Source organism: Petromyzon marinus, chromosome 51, assembly GCF_048934315.1.
Source record: "Petromyzon marinus isolate PM22_M1 ecotype Great Lakes invasive population chromosome 51, UKy_Petmar_22M1.pri1.0, whole genome shotgun sequence".
NCBI classification, from domain to species: domain Eukaryota; kingdom Metazoa; phylum Chordata; class Hyperoartia; order Petromyzontiformes; family Petromyzontidae; genus Petromyzon; species Petromyzon marinus.
In genome coordinates this window covers 13536246-13550103 of record NC_133717.1, presented here as the reverse complement: position 1 = coordinate 13550103, position 13858 = coordinate 13536246, and the positions used below count along the sequence as shown (strand labels likewise).

At 53.3% G+C, this 13858-nt stretch overlaps 1 protein-coding gene across 2 annotated transcripts; it reads right to left on the bottom strand.

The window, feature by feature from the left end:
• Positions 1-1113: 1113 nt before the first annotated feature.
• On the bottom strand, positions 1114-13103 carry LOC116953332 (protein ripply2-like). 2 transcript variants are annotated; one of them, XM_076075000.1, is made up of 4 exons: positions 12119-13103; positions 6820-6883; positions 5302-5381; positions 1114-3202 (listed from the first exon to the last, which is right to left on the bottom strand). In XM_076075000.1, the coding sequence occupies exons 1-4, from the start codon at positions 12139-12141 to the stop codon at positions 2854-2856; spliced, it is 516 nt and encodes a 171-aa protein (XP_075931115.1). In that variant the 5' UTR covers positions 12142-13103; the 3' UTR covers positions 1114-2853. The 2 variants fall into 2 exon arrangements, with proteins under 2 accessions (XP_075931115.1, XP_032829326.1); XM_032973435.2 differs by having other exon boundaries at positions 6820-6880; positions 12119-13102.
• Between the last annotated feature and the right edge of the window lie 755 nt (positions 13104-13858).

The following is a 13858-nucleotide window of genomic DNA, read 5'->3' as shown; positions in this document are numbered from 1 at the left end:
ACTCCCATCACCACCACCACCACTCACTAACTCCCATCACCACCATCACCACTCGCTCACTCCACCCCTAGAGCCACCTCACTCACTCCCTCCCATCACCATCACCACCACTCACTCACTCGCTCCCATCACCACCACCATCACCACCACTCACTCACTCCCTCCCATCACCATCACCACCACTCACTCACTCGCTCCCATCACCGCCACCATCACCACCACTCACTCACTCCCTCCCATCACCATCACCACCACTCACTCACTCCCTCCCATCACCATCACCACCACTCACTCACTCGATCCCATCACCGCCACCATCACCACCACTCACTCACTCCCTCCCATCACCATCACCACCACTCACTCACTCGCTCCCATCACCACCACCATCACCACCACTCACTCACTCCCTCCCATCACCATCACCACCACTCACTCACTCGCTCCCATCACCGCCACCATCACCACCACTCACTCACTCCCTCCCATCACCATCACCACCACTCACTCACTCCCTCCCATCACCATCACCACCACTCACTCACTCGATCCCATCACCGCCACCATCACCACCACTCACTCACTCCCTCCCATCACCATCACCACCACTCACTCACTCGCTCCCATCACCACCACCATCACCACCACTCACTCACTCCCTCCCATCACCATCACCACCACTCACTCACTCGCTCCCATCACCGCCACCATCACCACCACTCACTCACTCCCTCCCATCACCATCACCACCACTCACTCACTCCCTCCCATCACCATCACCACCACTCACTCACTCGCTCCCATCACCGCCACCATCACCATCAGCGGCGGGGTGGTGTGGTGGTCACGAGTTCAAATTCCGGCCAGGGGTTGACTCCCGCTCGCCATCCCTCCCTCCCTCCAGGGATAAAATAATTATTTGCGCCTCCACCTCCGAGTGAGAAAACCAGCGCTGCTCTTCTCGCTGCAGCAGCTGCAACAGCGTGGGGGAAGAGTAGAGCCGAAATGCCACTCGAGAGAGAGGAGGGGGGCTCTCTAGAGCAAGCACTTGCAGGCCTGCACCTTTACCCTATTGCATACACATATATGTATATATTTAGACTTTAACAGACATTAAAGTCACCAGATTTTTTTTATTGCATTTTAAATAAACAAAACGATTCATATTTACAAGAGTGCAAAAACAAAACACCAAAAGACGCTAACGCTATATAACAACACTGAACTCTACCTACAAAATATACACACAACACACGCACAAGCACTCATATGTACACGCGCTGTGTGCCACATTGAAGATCACAATCGAATAGCCAATCAATCAAATCCCAGGGCCGCCTGTTGAACAACACCTCCGGCACATAACGATTCCATTTAATTCAACTTACGCTTGAAAGTCATCATAATCGGCGCTTCATTACCCCGATGGGACAGTTCGGGGCTCTTGTTATTGTGGGATGATGCCCCGTGTCGTCTAGTGGCAGTGCCTTACGCTGTCCATGATCCCTACCGCAAAACCGAGTGGGAAATGTAGTCCTGGTTGCACACAGCCCTGCCTCGCTCGATGCACTTGTGGTCAGTAGATGCATCCAAAATAAAAAAAGGAACACAAAGCAGAATCGCGAAGCATCCAGACCCAGAGCAGTCACCCAACGCACAATGAACCGTGCGAGACAGCTGCCTGCCGTGTTACGCGCACACCTTATACACACACACAATGTTGTGTATCTCTGTGTGTATTCATGTGTATCTCTCTATGCATCTCTGTGTATGCACCTCTGTGTGAGAGATAGCTGCCTGTCGAGTAGCGTGCACAGTACACACACACACACAATGTTGTACCTCTGTGTGTATCTCTGTGTGTAGCTCTGTATGTATGTATCTCTGTGTGTATGTATCTCTGTATGTTACTCTGTATGTATCTCTGTGTGTATGTATCTCTGTGTGCATGTATCTGTGTATGTTGCTCTGTGTGTATGTATCTCTGTGTGTATGTATCTCTGTGTGTATGTATCTCTGTGTGTATGTATCTCGACGTGAGACAGCTGCCTGCCCTGGAGCGCACACAGTACACACACGCACACGGTACACACACAGTACACACACACAGTACACCCACGCACACAGTACACACACAGTACACACACGCTCACAGTACACCCACGCACACAGTACACACACACAGTACACACACGCTCACAGTACACCCACGCACACAGTACACGCTCACAGTACACCCACGCACACAGTACACACACACAGTACACACACGCACACAGTACACACACGCACACAGTACACACACAGTACACACACGCACACAGTACACCCACACACAGTACACACACAGTACACACACGCACACAGTACACACACAGTACACACACGCACACAGTACACACACACACAGTACACCCACGCACAACGCTTGTCCCACATCCGCACGAGCGTCCGAGCCACCCTCTCCCGTCCCGCGCCCCTCTTCGGCTTCTCAGCGCCAAACGGCCGCCGGGTGAACGTCGCCCGGCGGTTTGGCGGTCGGCGACGGCGGCCCGGCGGGAAGCAAAGCCCCGGCAGAGGGGCGCGCCCGCGACGGAGGGGAACTCCTCGCCGCGACGACGAGATGGGGGGCGGTGAACCCGGCTCTGCGGCACGTTCAGCGGGCAGATTGCCGCACTCGCAACGATGGCGAGACGGCGCCTTGGGGAGGTGGCGGGGAGGCGTTCGTCCGGCAGCGCGTCGACCGAGGCTGTGACGGTGTGCGGTCGCGAAATTGATCGAGGATATCCCGACCGAGGGATGGACCTCGAAAAAGTAGCTTGAGATCGAGGTCGTTAAAAACGATCGCCGCTGTTATTGTTGTTGTTGTTGTTGTCGTCGTCCAGGTTGTTGAATATTAGTCGATCCTCTGTTTGAACTTGCTCCGAATTCACAATTGGCACTGCCACTACCAACACCAGCGCGACCGTCGTCACCAGCGCCATCGTCGGCGTCGTCAGCATCGTCGCGCCGATCGCGGTAATCTCCCTGGCGGGCGTAAGCATCATCTTCGTTCTCATCGTCGTCATCGTCCTCGTCCTCGTCCTCGTCGTCGCTCTTGGAGTCGTAGAACGATAACGTGGCCTGCACGGGGAAGTTCGCCAGGAGGCTCTGGCCACTTCTGTAGAGGTAGTCGAACGTCTTCGACTTTGGCCACATGATCCTGCATCACGGCCCGATAGCAACGCACGGCGCGAAAGATGTAAAACAACACGTGCAATACGACGCACCCACGGTGCACAACGCATTCAGGTCAATTCTCGTCAATTCAGGTCAATTCTCGTCAATTCAGGTCAATTCTCCAGCGCTGTCCTCCAGACAGGCTCGTCCCTTCACCTGATGAAGGCCGCTTGTGTTGTGGCCGAAACGTCGTGATTATTGTTGTTTTATTATTTACCTACGTGACTTTACCGAATAGAACCAAAGAGTATGCATTCAGGTCAACCGAGCGTCTCGTTGGCCGAGCTGTGAGCGAGTGGTCGAGTAAGCGAGTGAATGGTCGAGTATGCATGCCTGTCTGTTGAACTTCTATCGCACTGTACGTAGCCAACCGTGCTCATCGGAGGTGCGAGCGAGTGGTTGAGCGAGTGAATTAGCGAGTGCTTGAGTGAGGGAATGAGTGGTCGATTGAATGAGTGAGCGGTTGGGTAGCTGAATGAGCGGTGAGTTTCACTCAGGGCGCCAGGGATAGTCTCATGAGCTAGAGACTGGCCTGGGGCATTCGTCTGTCAGGTGGCAGCGATGATTGGCGCCGAGTATGTGTGTGTGTGCCATTCCTAATGGGAGTTATTTGCGGTTTGTAATTTTCAAATTTGGTAAACGTGGATGCCAACGCCGGCACACGATGGGCCGGCTCTTACGAACGACGTCATGGAGATTATTTAACGTCCTTCGTGAGTGGAGCAGACGGCGACGAGAGGTACATTATTATCATCATTGTGGTTACCGCACACCGCAGAAATTACCGGGGCGGCCGCTCGATTCGAACCGTGGACCTGTGCTACTGCTGAGCCACAACATCACCACATCACCACCCATCATAACACTTTGTGTGATTGCAACACAACGGCTGATAGGACGACACACTGCACGTGGCAACACCACACTTTGTGTGATCACAACACAACAGCTGATAGAACGACACACTGCACGTGGCAACTCCACACTTTGTGTGATTGCAACACAACAGCTGATAGGACGACACACTGCACGTGGCAACACCACACTTTGTGTGATCACAACACAACGGCTGATAGGACGACACACTGCACGTGGCAACACCACACTTTGTGTGATCACAACACAACAGCTGATAGGACGACACACTGCACGTGGCAACACAAACAGCTGACAAAATGACGCCTGACAGGACGATAGCACGGATGGCTACGTACGGTGCGAAAGAAGTTGAACATACGTACACACACCGGGACACTGGGCATCGTGTGTCAAGTGAACACGATGCCTGCTACGATAACGCGATGTTTTTTACATAACACAACGCTTGGCATCACAATAAAGACTGCACGCTTGTTACACATAGACACCCTCGTCAAAACTCTTACAAGTTAGCGAGCGCCTGTTAAGGTTGGAACGGGACAAGGTGGTGGTGCGGCCTGCTCCACGCCCGGCCGCCTTTGTCTCCCCCAGTGCTGATGTTTACACGCCGTACCAAGCACTCATTTGAGGCTTAGTCGACCTAGCGGTGACCCAGGACCGGCTCAGATAATCGTCACCGGTGTGTTGACCGCAAGTGGGAATCAAACAGACAAAGATCCCCCGTGTAGCCTGAACAGACTTTCAGGACGAGTGTTGTAAGCAGCACCTATGAAGGCCGGCACGGCGCACGAGGGGGTGGGTGGCCAACACCACGCCGGGTACTCATTTGAGGCCGAGTCGACCTAGGGGGAGGCCCAGGACAATTTCAGACAATCGTCGCTGGTGTCGACCGTGAGCCGGAACCGAACTCGGGTCGCCGGGTTCGTAGCGCAGTGTGCTAACCACTACACTACCGCTCATCACAACGAACACAAATACAAACACCCCCCCGTATAGCCTTCCACAGACTGTTGGGGCAAGTGCTGTTATGTATGTATGTTGAACCGTACGTAGCCAACCGTGCTAATCGGAGCACGGTTGGCTACGTACGTCGAGCACACACACACACACACACGCGTGCACACGCACATCAGTGGGAAGGATGATGGTGTACATGATGTGAGCACACACAGGCGGTGATTTATCAACGGATGTGAAACTCACTTCACAGGGTGTTGGAATCCAGAACAGAGTTTTGCTGCTTTAGCCGGCGGCGCGGACTGACTCTGGGAATCTTCAGCGTGCTTCCGGGCAAAGAGAGAGAGGAACAGTCATCACCTCTTTTAATAATTAGATGTTACTTATTTTTGTTCCAGCATCAACCATGCAGAGTATCATTTTAAAAAGCCGTAGAGTTTTGTAACGCACACACTTTTGATTCTTAAATACGTTTGTAATGCGCACAGTATATATGCTCAATTTCGATTTAAAGCTTTTGTGACTGCAGGGATTCATATTCTTGTTTCTTTCGGTAAAGTCACGTAGAAGGGAAATAATAAAATAATAAAAATATACATAATAAAATAAAATTCTCACGACGTTTCGGCCACAACGCAAGCAGCCGTCCTCAGGTGAGGAAACAGAACTGTCGTAAAGACTTTCTTGTCGTAAAGACTTTCTTTCCCACAGCTCTGTTTGCGTTGTGGCCAAAACGCCGCGAGAATTTTATTGTATAATGTTTAATTTTTATTATTTTATTATTTCCCTTCTACGTGACTTTACCGAAAGAACCAAGAATATAGTATATATGTTGTCTCTTAGCTGTTTTAATGTTAGGTTAGTAACACTCACGTCCTGTGTTCTCCGCTTGCCGGGGCGAAACGTCGTACTCGAATTGTAAATGTTGTGGTTTTACTCTCAAACGCACAGCCGGTGTGCTGAACTGGTAACGAGTTGGCACGTTTTGTTCACGTGACAAACCTGACTAGTTGGCTGTGTCGGGTGGTGGCGGGTTTAACGACACATTTATATTTACGCGATCCAACCCCAAAAAAACCCTCTGTTGTGGATAATATTGGTCGTGAATGCCTCCTACGACTGCTACGCGTTAAACTGAGTGTTTGTACGCGTGCGCTCTCCGCCAAACAGATGGATTACAGATGGAAATCAACCCACTCGCTGTACCACTACCGTGCCCTGGCGAGCCAGGGAATTGCTACGTTGACACCCAAGGGGTAAGGGGAGGGAGTTCCACAAACCTCTGTGAACCGCCAACCCTCGCCAAGCCACAGAGCACTGCTGGATCACAGGCGTGCGCCACCAGTGACTCAGTGATGTGCAGCAGTGGTTGACTTTAGCGACGTAACAAATACCTAAGGTATACAATGTGTGCAGTCGCTGGGCGGACTGTTACATCGCAGGATCTATGTACGTATGCTGAACCTCTTTCGTGCACTACGTAGGAGGGCCGGAGAGGCCATCATCCAGCAGTGGATTGACCATGGCTCGCGAAAATTATGGCATGCGCAACAGGGCCACACACGCGGCAGCAGTGGAGCGATATTAATTATCGCACTGCACTTCTATGCTGCCACCCCCACTCACCCGCCAGGCTTCACCAACCGGCGATTCAGAAGCTCCGTGGAGCTCGGTCAAATTACCCCCACGAGCCACACGCAGTGTGGGGCGGAACTCATCCAGCAGTGGATCGATACAGGGCTGTGCAGGCGCGTCGAAGCTTACCCGCGCGTCTTGATGCTGGCGAGTGATGTCCCTCGACTCCCAGGGTCTCCACCAGCGGGAGCTGCTTCAGACACACGAGACAAGGAGAAAGTTCTTCCCGTTAAGCCTCGGGCAAGACTGTGGGGGCAAGTGCTGTGAGCGAGGAGCCAGCCAGCACCATGCCCGGCCGCCTTTGTCTCCCCAGTGGCGATGTTTACACACCGTCCCAGGTACTCATTCGAGGCCGAGTCGACCTAGGGGAGGCGCAGGACCGGTTCAGATAATCGTCACTGGCGTCGGTGGCTGCGAGCGGGAATCGAACTCGGCAACGGCCACTGTAGACACAACAGACGTCATTCGCCGCTAAGTGGCGAATGACGTCACCACGACGCTTTGTGCCAGGCTAGGTGCACTCCGAGGCTTCCTCGTGAAGTGTCAAAGGCTCGCTGCTGGCAGGAGGTCTCGGGACAGACCCAAGTGCCATGGGTTGACCGACGGAGATGAGTGGCAGATGCACCACCTGTGTGTCCCCGACTGTGCCAACTGGCTGCGCTTTATACTCGACACAATGATAACGACGGCTGCCATTCGCCACTACGTGGCGGTGACGTCGCCGCAGTGGTTGTGCCAGGCTAGGTGCACTTTGAGGCCACGTGGGGTGTCGAAGGCTCGCTGGCGGAAGGTTACGAGACACCCGGGTGTCATGCTTGTTGACTGGCCGAGATGACTGGCAGATGTAGCGCCTGTGCCCATCCCCTGCGCCAACTTGCTGGGTTTTATCCACCCGGCGCTCCGCTCGTTGTCGTGAGCGTCGCTCCGCTGCCCTCCGTTGTTGCTGCTGCTGCCCAGTAGCAGCAGCAGCAGCGTCCTTCACGATCCTCCTCCGCAGAGGCCGATCTTGACACCGCTAGTTCCAGCTATCAGCAAGGCTACTTATCTATCTCCAAGTCCTGCATCACATCAGCAGCCCATCCCTGCTCTGGTCTACGCCGTTCCCACTTGGAGAGCTATGCATAGGGCAGAAGCTGCCTGGGTAATGCGATGGCTGTGCAATGCCGGGGTTACGTGACCCGGACCAACGCAGCCCCTCGCCTGCCAGAGAGAGCTCGATGATGGAGCTCGATGATGGAGCGGATCTGTGAACCCCTTTCACGCAGCACACCCTGCAATGGATAACTTGCAGGATGAGTCACAGGCATCGTCTGCCTGTCCTCTGAGCGTTGCAAGCTGGCACAGGTGTTCCTCCTGTAAGCACGTACATGTCTCTCACGCGCGGATAAGAGAGAGAGAGAGAGTTAACGACTGTGGCTGAGAATACCCAGAGCCTTGTTAAGAGAACAACGGGCCAGTTCCATGTCCTCCACGTGCAAGTAAAAAAAAGGTGTAATCCATCAGTGTTCAAGCAAGGAGGGTGGGGTGGGGGAGAATCTGGAATGGTTTCGGCCGCCTGGGTCTCATCAGCAGTACGGTATCACGGCGTGTTGGGCAAACGCTGCTGCTGGATTCACGCCGGACCTGACTGCTGCGTAGACAAAGCAGGCAACTCAGCGAGTCACCGAACCTGGCGCGTTGCTGTTGGCCGTGAAGGTGATGGGCAGACATTGGGGGGGGGGGGGGGGCTGTGAAAGTGGCACTGCTGTGACGTTTACTTCCAAAAAGCTGCAAACCCCGCGCGTGATACAGTGCTGCTGCTGCTGGACAAACATCCCAAAGCCGGACAATTACCCTGCGGGTTACTCCGTTGGGATTGAGCGTAGCCTCAGCAGACTGTTGGGGCAAGCGCTGTCAGCGAGCAGCACCTATGAAGGCTGCCGGAACTGTTGCACACGAGGGGGTGGGTGGCCAGCACCACGCCCGGCCGCCTTTGTCTCCCCGATTGCGATTATTACTACACACCGCACCAGGCACTCATTTGAGACTGAGTCGACCTAGGGGAGGCCCAGGACCGGTTCAGATAATCGTCACCGGTATTGGCCGTGAGCGGGAATCGAACTCGGCTCGCCGGGTTCGTAGCGCAGCGCGCTAACCGCTGCATCACCGCTCCCCACAAAGACAAAGATCCCCCGTGCATCCTTCACAGGCTGTCGGGGCAAGTGCGGTTAGCGAGCAGCACCTATGAAGGCCGGCACGGCACACGAAGGGGTGGGTGGCGAACACCACTGCCCGGCCGCCTTCGTCTCCCCAGGGGCGATGTTGACTACACACCGCACCAGGTACTCATTCGAGTCTGAGTCGACCTAGGGGAGGCACGCTGACACCAACGCTCGTGTTGCTTTCAATCCAATTTCCATCTCAGCAGCAGCAGCGGCGGCGGCGGCGGCAGGGACATCACCCCGCATCACTGCGACAACGTTTGGCAGGGGGGAGGAACCCTCTTGGCAAGGAGTCTCGAGGCTCAGCGACGGCTGTCCGTGGTGGTGTGGGGGGTGGTGACGACGGGAATCGGGGAATGTGCGACCTGAACGCGGCGGCGCTTTGGGGCGAGCGCGTTCCGTGCGTTCCGTCTCCCTGCCCCTGCGTGAGTGAGAAGCGACACCGCTCTCGGTGTGAAATCTTCACGCGGAATGAACAACGCGCGCGTACACACACACACCACACACACAGACACTACACACACACAGACACTGCACACACACAGACACTACACACACACAGACACTACACACACACATAGACACTACACACACACATACACTACACACACACATAGACACTACACACACACAGACACTACACACACACAAACACTACACACACAGACACTACACACACACATAGACACTACACACACACAGACACTACACACACACAGACACCACACACACACATATAAACACTATACACACACATATAAACACTATACACACGCAGACACTACACACGCAGACACTACACACACACAGACACTACACACACACAGACACTACACACACACAGACACTACACACACACACTACACACACACACTACACACACACAGACACTACACACACACAGACACTACACACACACAGACACTACACACACTACACACACACACAGACACTGCACACACACAGACACTACACACACACAGACACCACACACACACACATATAAACACTATACACACACATATAAACACTATACACACGCAGACACTACACACGCAGACACTACACACACACAGACACTACACACACACAGACACTACACACACACAGACACTACACACACACAGACACTACACACACACAGACACTACACACACATATAAACACTACACACATATAGACACTACACAGATATAGACACTACACAGACACTACACACACAGACACTACACACACACAGACACTACACACACACAGACACTACACACACAGACACTACACACACACACAGACACTACACACACACATAGACTACACACACACAGACACTACACACACAGACACTATACACACCTACACACACACAGACACTACACACACACATACACTACACATACACTACACACACACACATAGACTACACACACACAGCCACTACACACACAGACACTATACACACACTATACACACAGACACTACACACACACAGACACTACACACACACACAGACACTACACACGCAGACACTACACACACACAGACACTACACACACACAGACACTATATACACACACACAGACACTATATATACACACAGACACTACACACACACACAGACACTACACACACACACAGACACTACACACACACACACAGACACCACACACACACACAGACACTACACACAGACACTACACACACACTATACACACACAGACACTATACACACAGACACTACACACAGACACTACACACACACACATACACTACACACATACACTACACACAGACACTACACACACACAGACACTACACACACACAGACACTACACACACACACACACTACACACACTACACACACACAGACACTACACACACACACAGACACTACACACACACACTACACACAGACACTACACACACACAGACACTACACACACAGACACTACACACACAGACACTACACACACACATACACTACACACACACATACACTACACACACACTACACACGCAGACACTACACACAGACACTATACACACAGACAGTGCGTGCGTGTGTGTACGTGTGTGTGTGTATCGTCCCGGCCTTCATAGGTGCTCGCTGACAGCACTTGCCCCAACATCCTGTTAAGGCTACACGGGGGATCTTTCTCTTTGTTTGTGTCGTGTACGTATTTATGTAGTGTGTGTACAATCTGTGTACAATCTGTGTACACAATGGTGTGTGTGAGTGTGAGTATGTATACACGTGTCGGGGTGTGTGTACACGTGTCGAGGTGTGTGTGTGTACACGTGTCGAGGTGTGTGTACACGTGTCGAGGTGTGTGTGTGTTACTAGCATGTGTGTCTAAGTGTTCATGCCTCCTACCCTGTGTGCCATTGTATTGTGTTCTAGTGTGTGTGGTTATACATACACTGTGTGGTTGTACATACACTGTGTGTGGTTGTACATACACTGTGTGTGTGGTTGTACACACACTGTGTATGTGTGGTTGTACACACACTATGTGTGTGTGGTTGTACACACACTATGTGTGTGGTTGTACACACAGTGTGTGGTTGTACACGCACTGTGTGTGGTTGTACATACACTGTGTGTGTGTGGTTGTACACACACTGTGTGTGGTTGTACACACGCAGTGTGTGGTTGTACACACGCAGTGTGTGGTTGTACACACGCAGTGTGTGGTTGTACACACACACACTGTGTGTGTGTGCGACGGAGTTCGCGTGTATGGTGTGGTACGGTACAGCGAGCTGTGTTTGATACCGTGGACGGATCTGCATGCATCATGTACACGTACCGGGGACCTTAATAGGCGCTCGCTAACAGCACTGGCCCCCAACACCCCGAAAGGGCGCTGCATGGGGGATTCTTGTCAACACCTTATGTGGTACGTGTATGGCATGTACCCGCTTAACACGTATGTGTGCGTATATGTAGTAATACATACACGGTGGATGTGCAACGTTGGCTCAACGTCAACCCAACGTCGGCCACAACGTTGAGCCAACGTTTCAGCAACGTTGGCTCAACGTTACACCAACGGCTAATGTTCCAGCAACGTTGGCCGTTGGTGCAACGTTGCACCGACACTGCATCAACGTTGACTCAACGTTGATCCAACGTTGAGCCAACGTTGATCCAACGTTACACGCGTACCTTGTATGTGCGTATTGCCATGCACGTAGGTGTCACTCGAACGCTCGCACAAGTACTCGCCTGGTGGTCATCATCATCATCATCAGCGCCGCTCTCTCTCCCGACTCGCGGCGTCGTCAGCAGTTCGCGTGGCGCGCCCGCCTGCCCGCCTCTTTATAGGCGCGCCGAGGAGCCTCGAGGCGATGATGCCTCTCATGAATATTCACGTCGCCTGCTGCGGGGATTCTTATTGTTGTTCGTGCCGAGCACACGCAGAGACAGAGAGAGAGACGCAGGGAGAGGCACACAGAGAGAGAGAGAGACAGAGAGAGAGACGCAGGGAGAGACGCAGGGAGAGACGCAGGGAGAGAGACACAGATAGACAGAGAGAGACACAGGGAGAGACACAGAGAGAGAGACGCAGGGAGAGACACAGAGAGAGAGAGACAGAGAGAGACACAGAGAGAGAGACGCAGGGAGAGACGCAGGGAGAGAGACACAGAGAGACAGAGAGAGACACAGGGAGAGACACAGAGAGAGAGACACACAGGGAGAGAGACACAGAGAGAGACACACAGAGAGAGACACAGAGACACAGGAAGAGAGACACAGAGAGAGAGACACAGAGAGAGACACACAGAGAGAGACACAGAGAGACAGAGAGAGAGACAGAGAGAGACACAGAGAGAGACAGAGACAGAGAGAGACACACACAGAGAGAGACACACAGAGAGACAGAGAGAGAGACAGAGAGACACACACAGAGAGACTCAGAGAGACAGAGAGAGACACAGAGAGACAGAGAGAGACACAGAGAGACACACACAGAGAGAGACACACACACAGAGACACGGAGAGAGACACACATGGAGAGAGACACACAGAGAGAGAGACACAAAGAGACACACACAGAGAGACACACAGAGAGACACACAGAGACACAGAGAGAGAGACACACAGAGAGAGAGACAGACACAGAGAGACACACAGATAGAGAGCCACAGAGACACACAGAGAGACACACACAGAGACAGAGGGACACCGCGACGTCACAAGGGGGCTGGCGAGTGGAGCGGGGTGGGGGTGTTGCGAGTCACGAATGGGAGGGGAGCGAGGCCACTTGATGGGTTCGCGGTGCGTGGCGAGTGACTATTTGTGTGGGGTGTGTAAACGTAACCACGAGGGAGACAAAGGCGGTCGGGCGTTGTGCGCCGGTCACCCACCAACCTCGTGTTGCCGTGCCGGCCTTCGTAGGTGCTACATCGCTAACAGCACTTGCCCCGACAGTCTGGTAGAGGCTATACGGGGGATCTTTGTCTTTGTTGTCTTTGTGTGTATGGGGAGCGGTGGTGTAGGGGTTAGCGCGCTGCACTACGAACCCGGCGGCCCGAGTTCGATTCCCGATCACGGCCAACACCGGTGACGATTATCTGAACCTGTCCTGGGCCTCCGCTAGGTCGACTCAGCCTCAAATGAGTACCTGGCGCGGTGCGTAAACATCGCCACTGGGGAGACAAAGGCGGCCGGGCGTGGTTCTGTCCACCCGCCACCTCGTGTGCCGTTCGGGCCTTCATAGGTGCTACTCGCTAACAGCACTTGCCCCAACAGCCCGTTTAAGGCTATACGGGGATCTTTATCTTTGTATATTGGGAGCGGTGGCTCAGTGGTTCGCGTTCTGCGTTACGATCCCGGCTCCCCAGGTTCGATTCCCGGTCACAGCGAACATCCTTGGTCATTAATTGAATCATCGCTGCGCCTGTACCCTAGGTCGACTCAGCCTTAAATTACTATCCGCGGCTACGGTGTGGAAACGTCATCGCT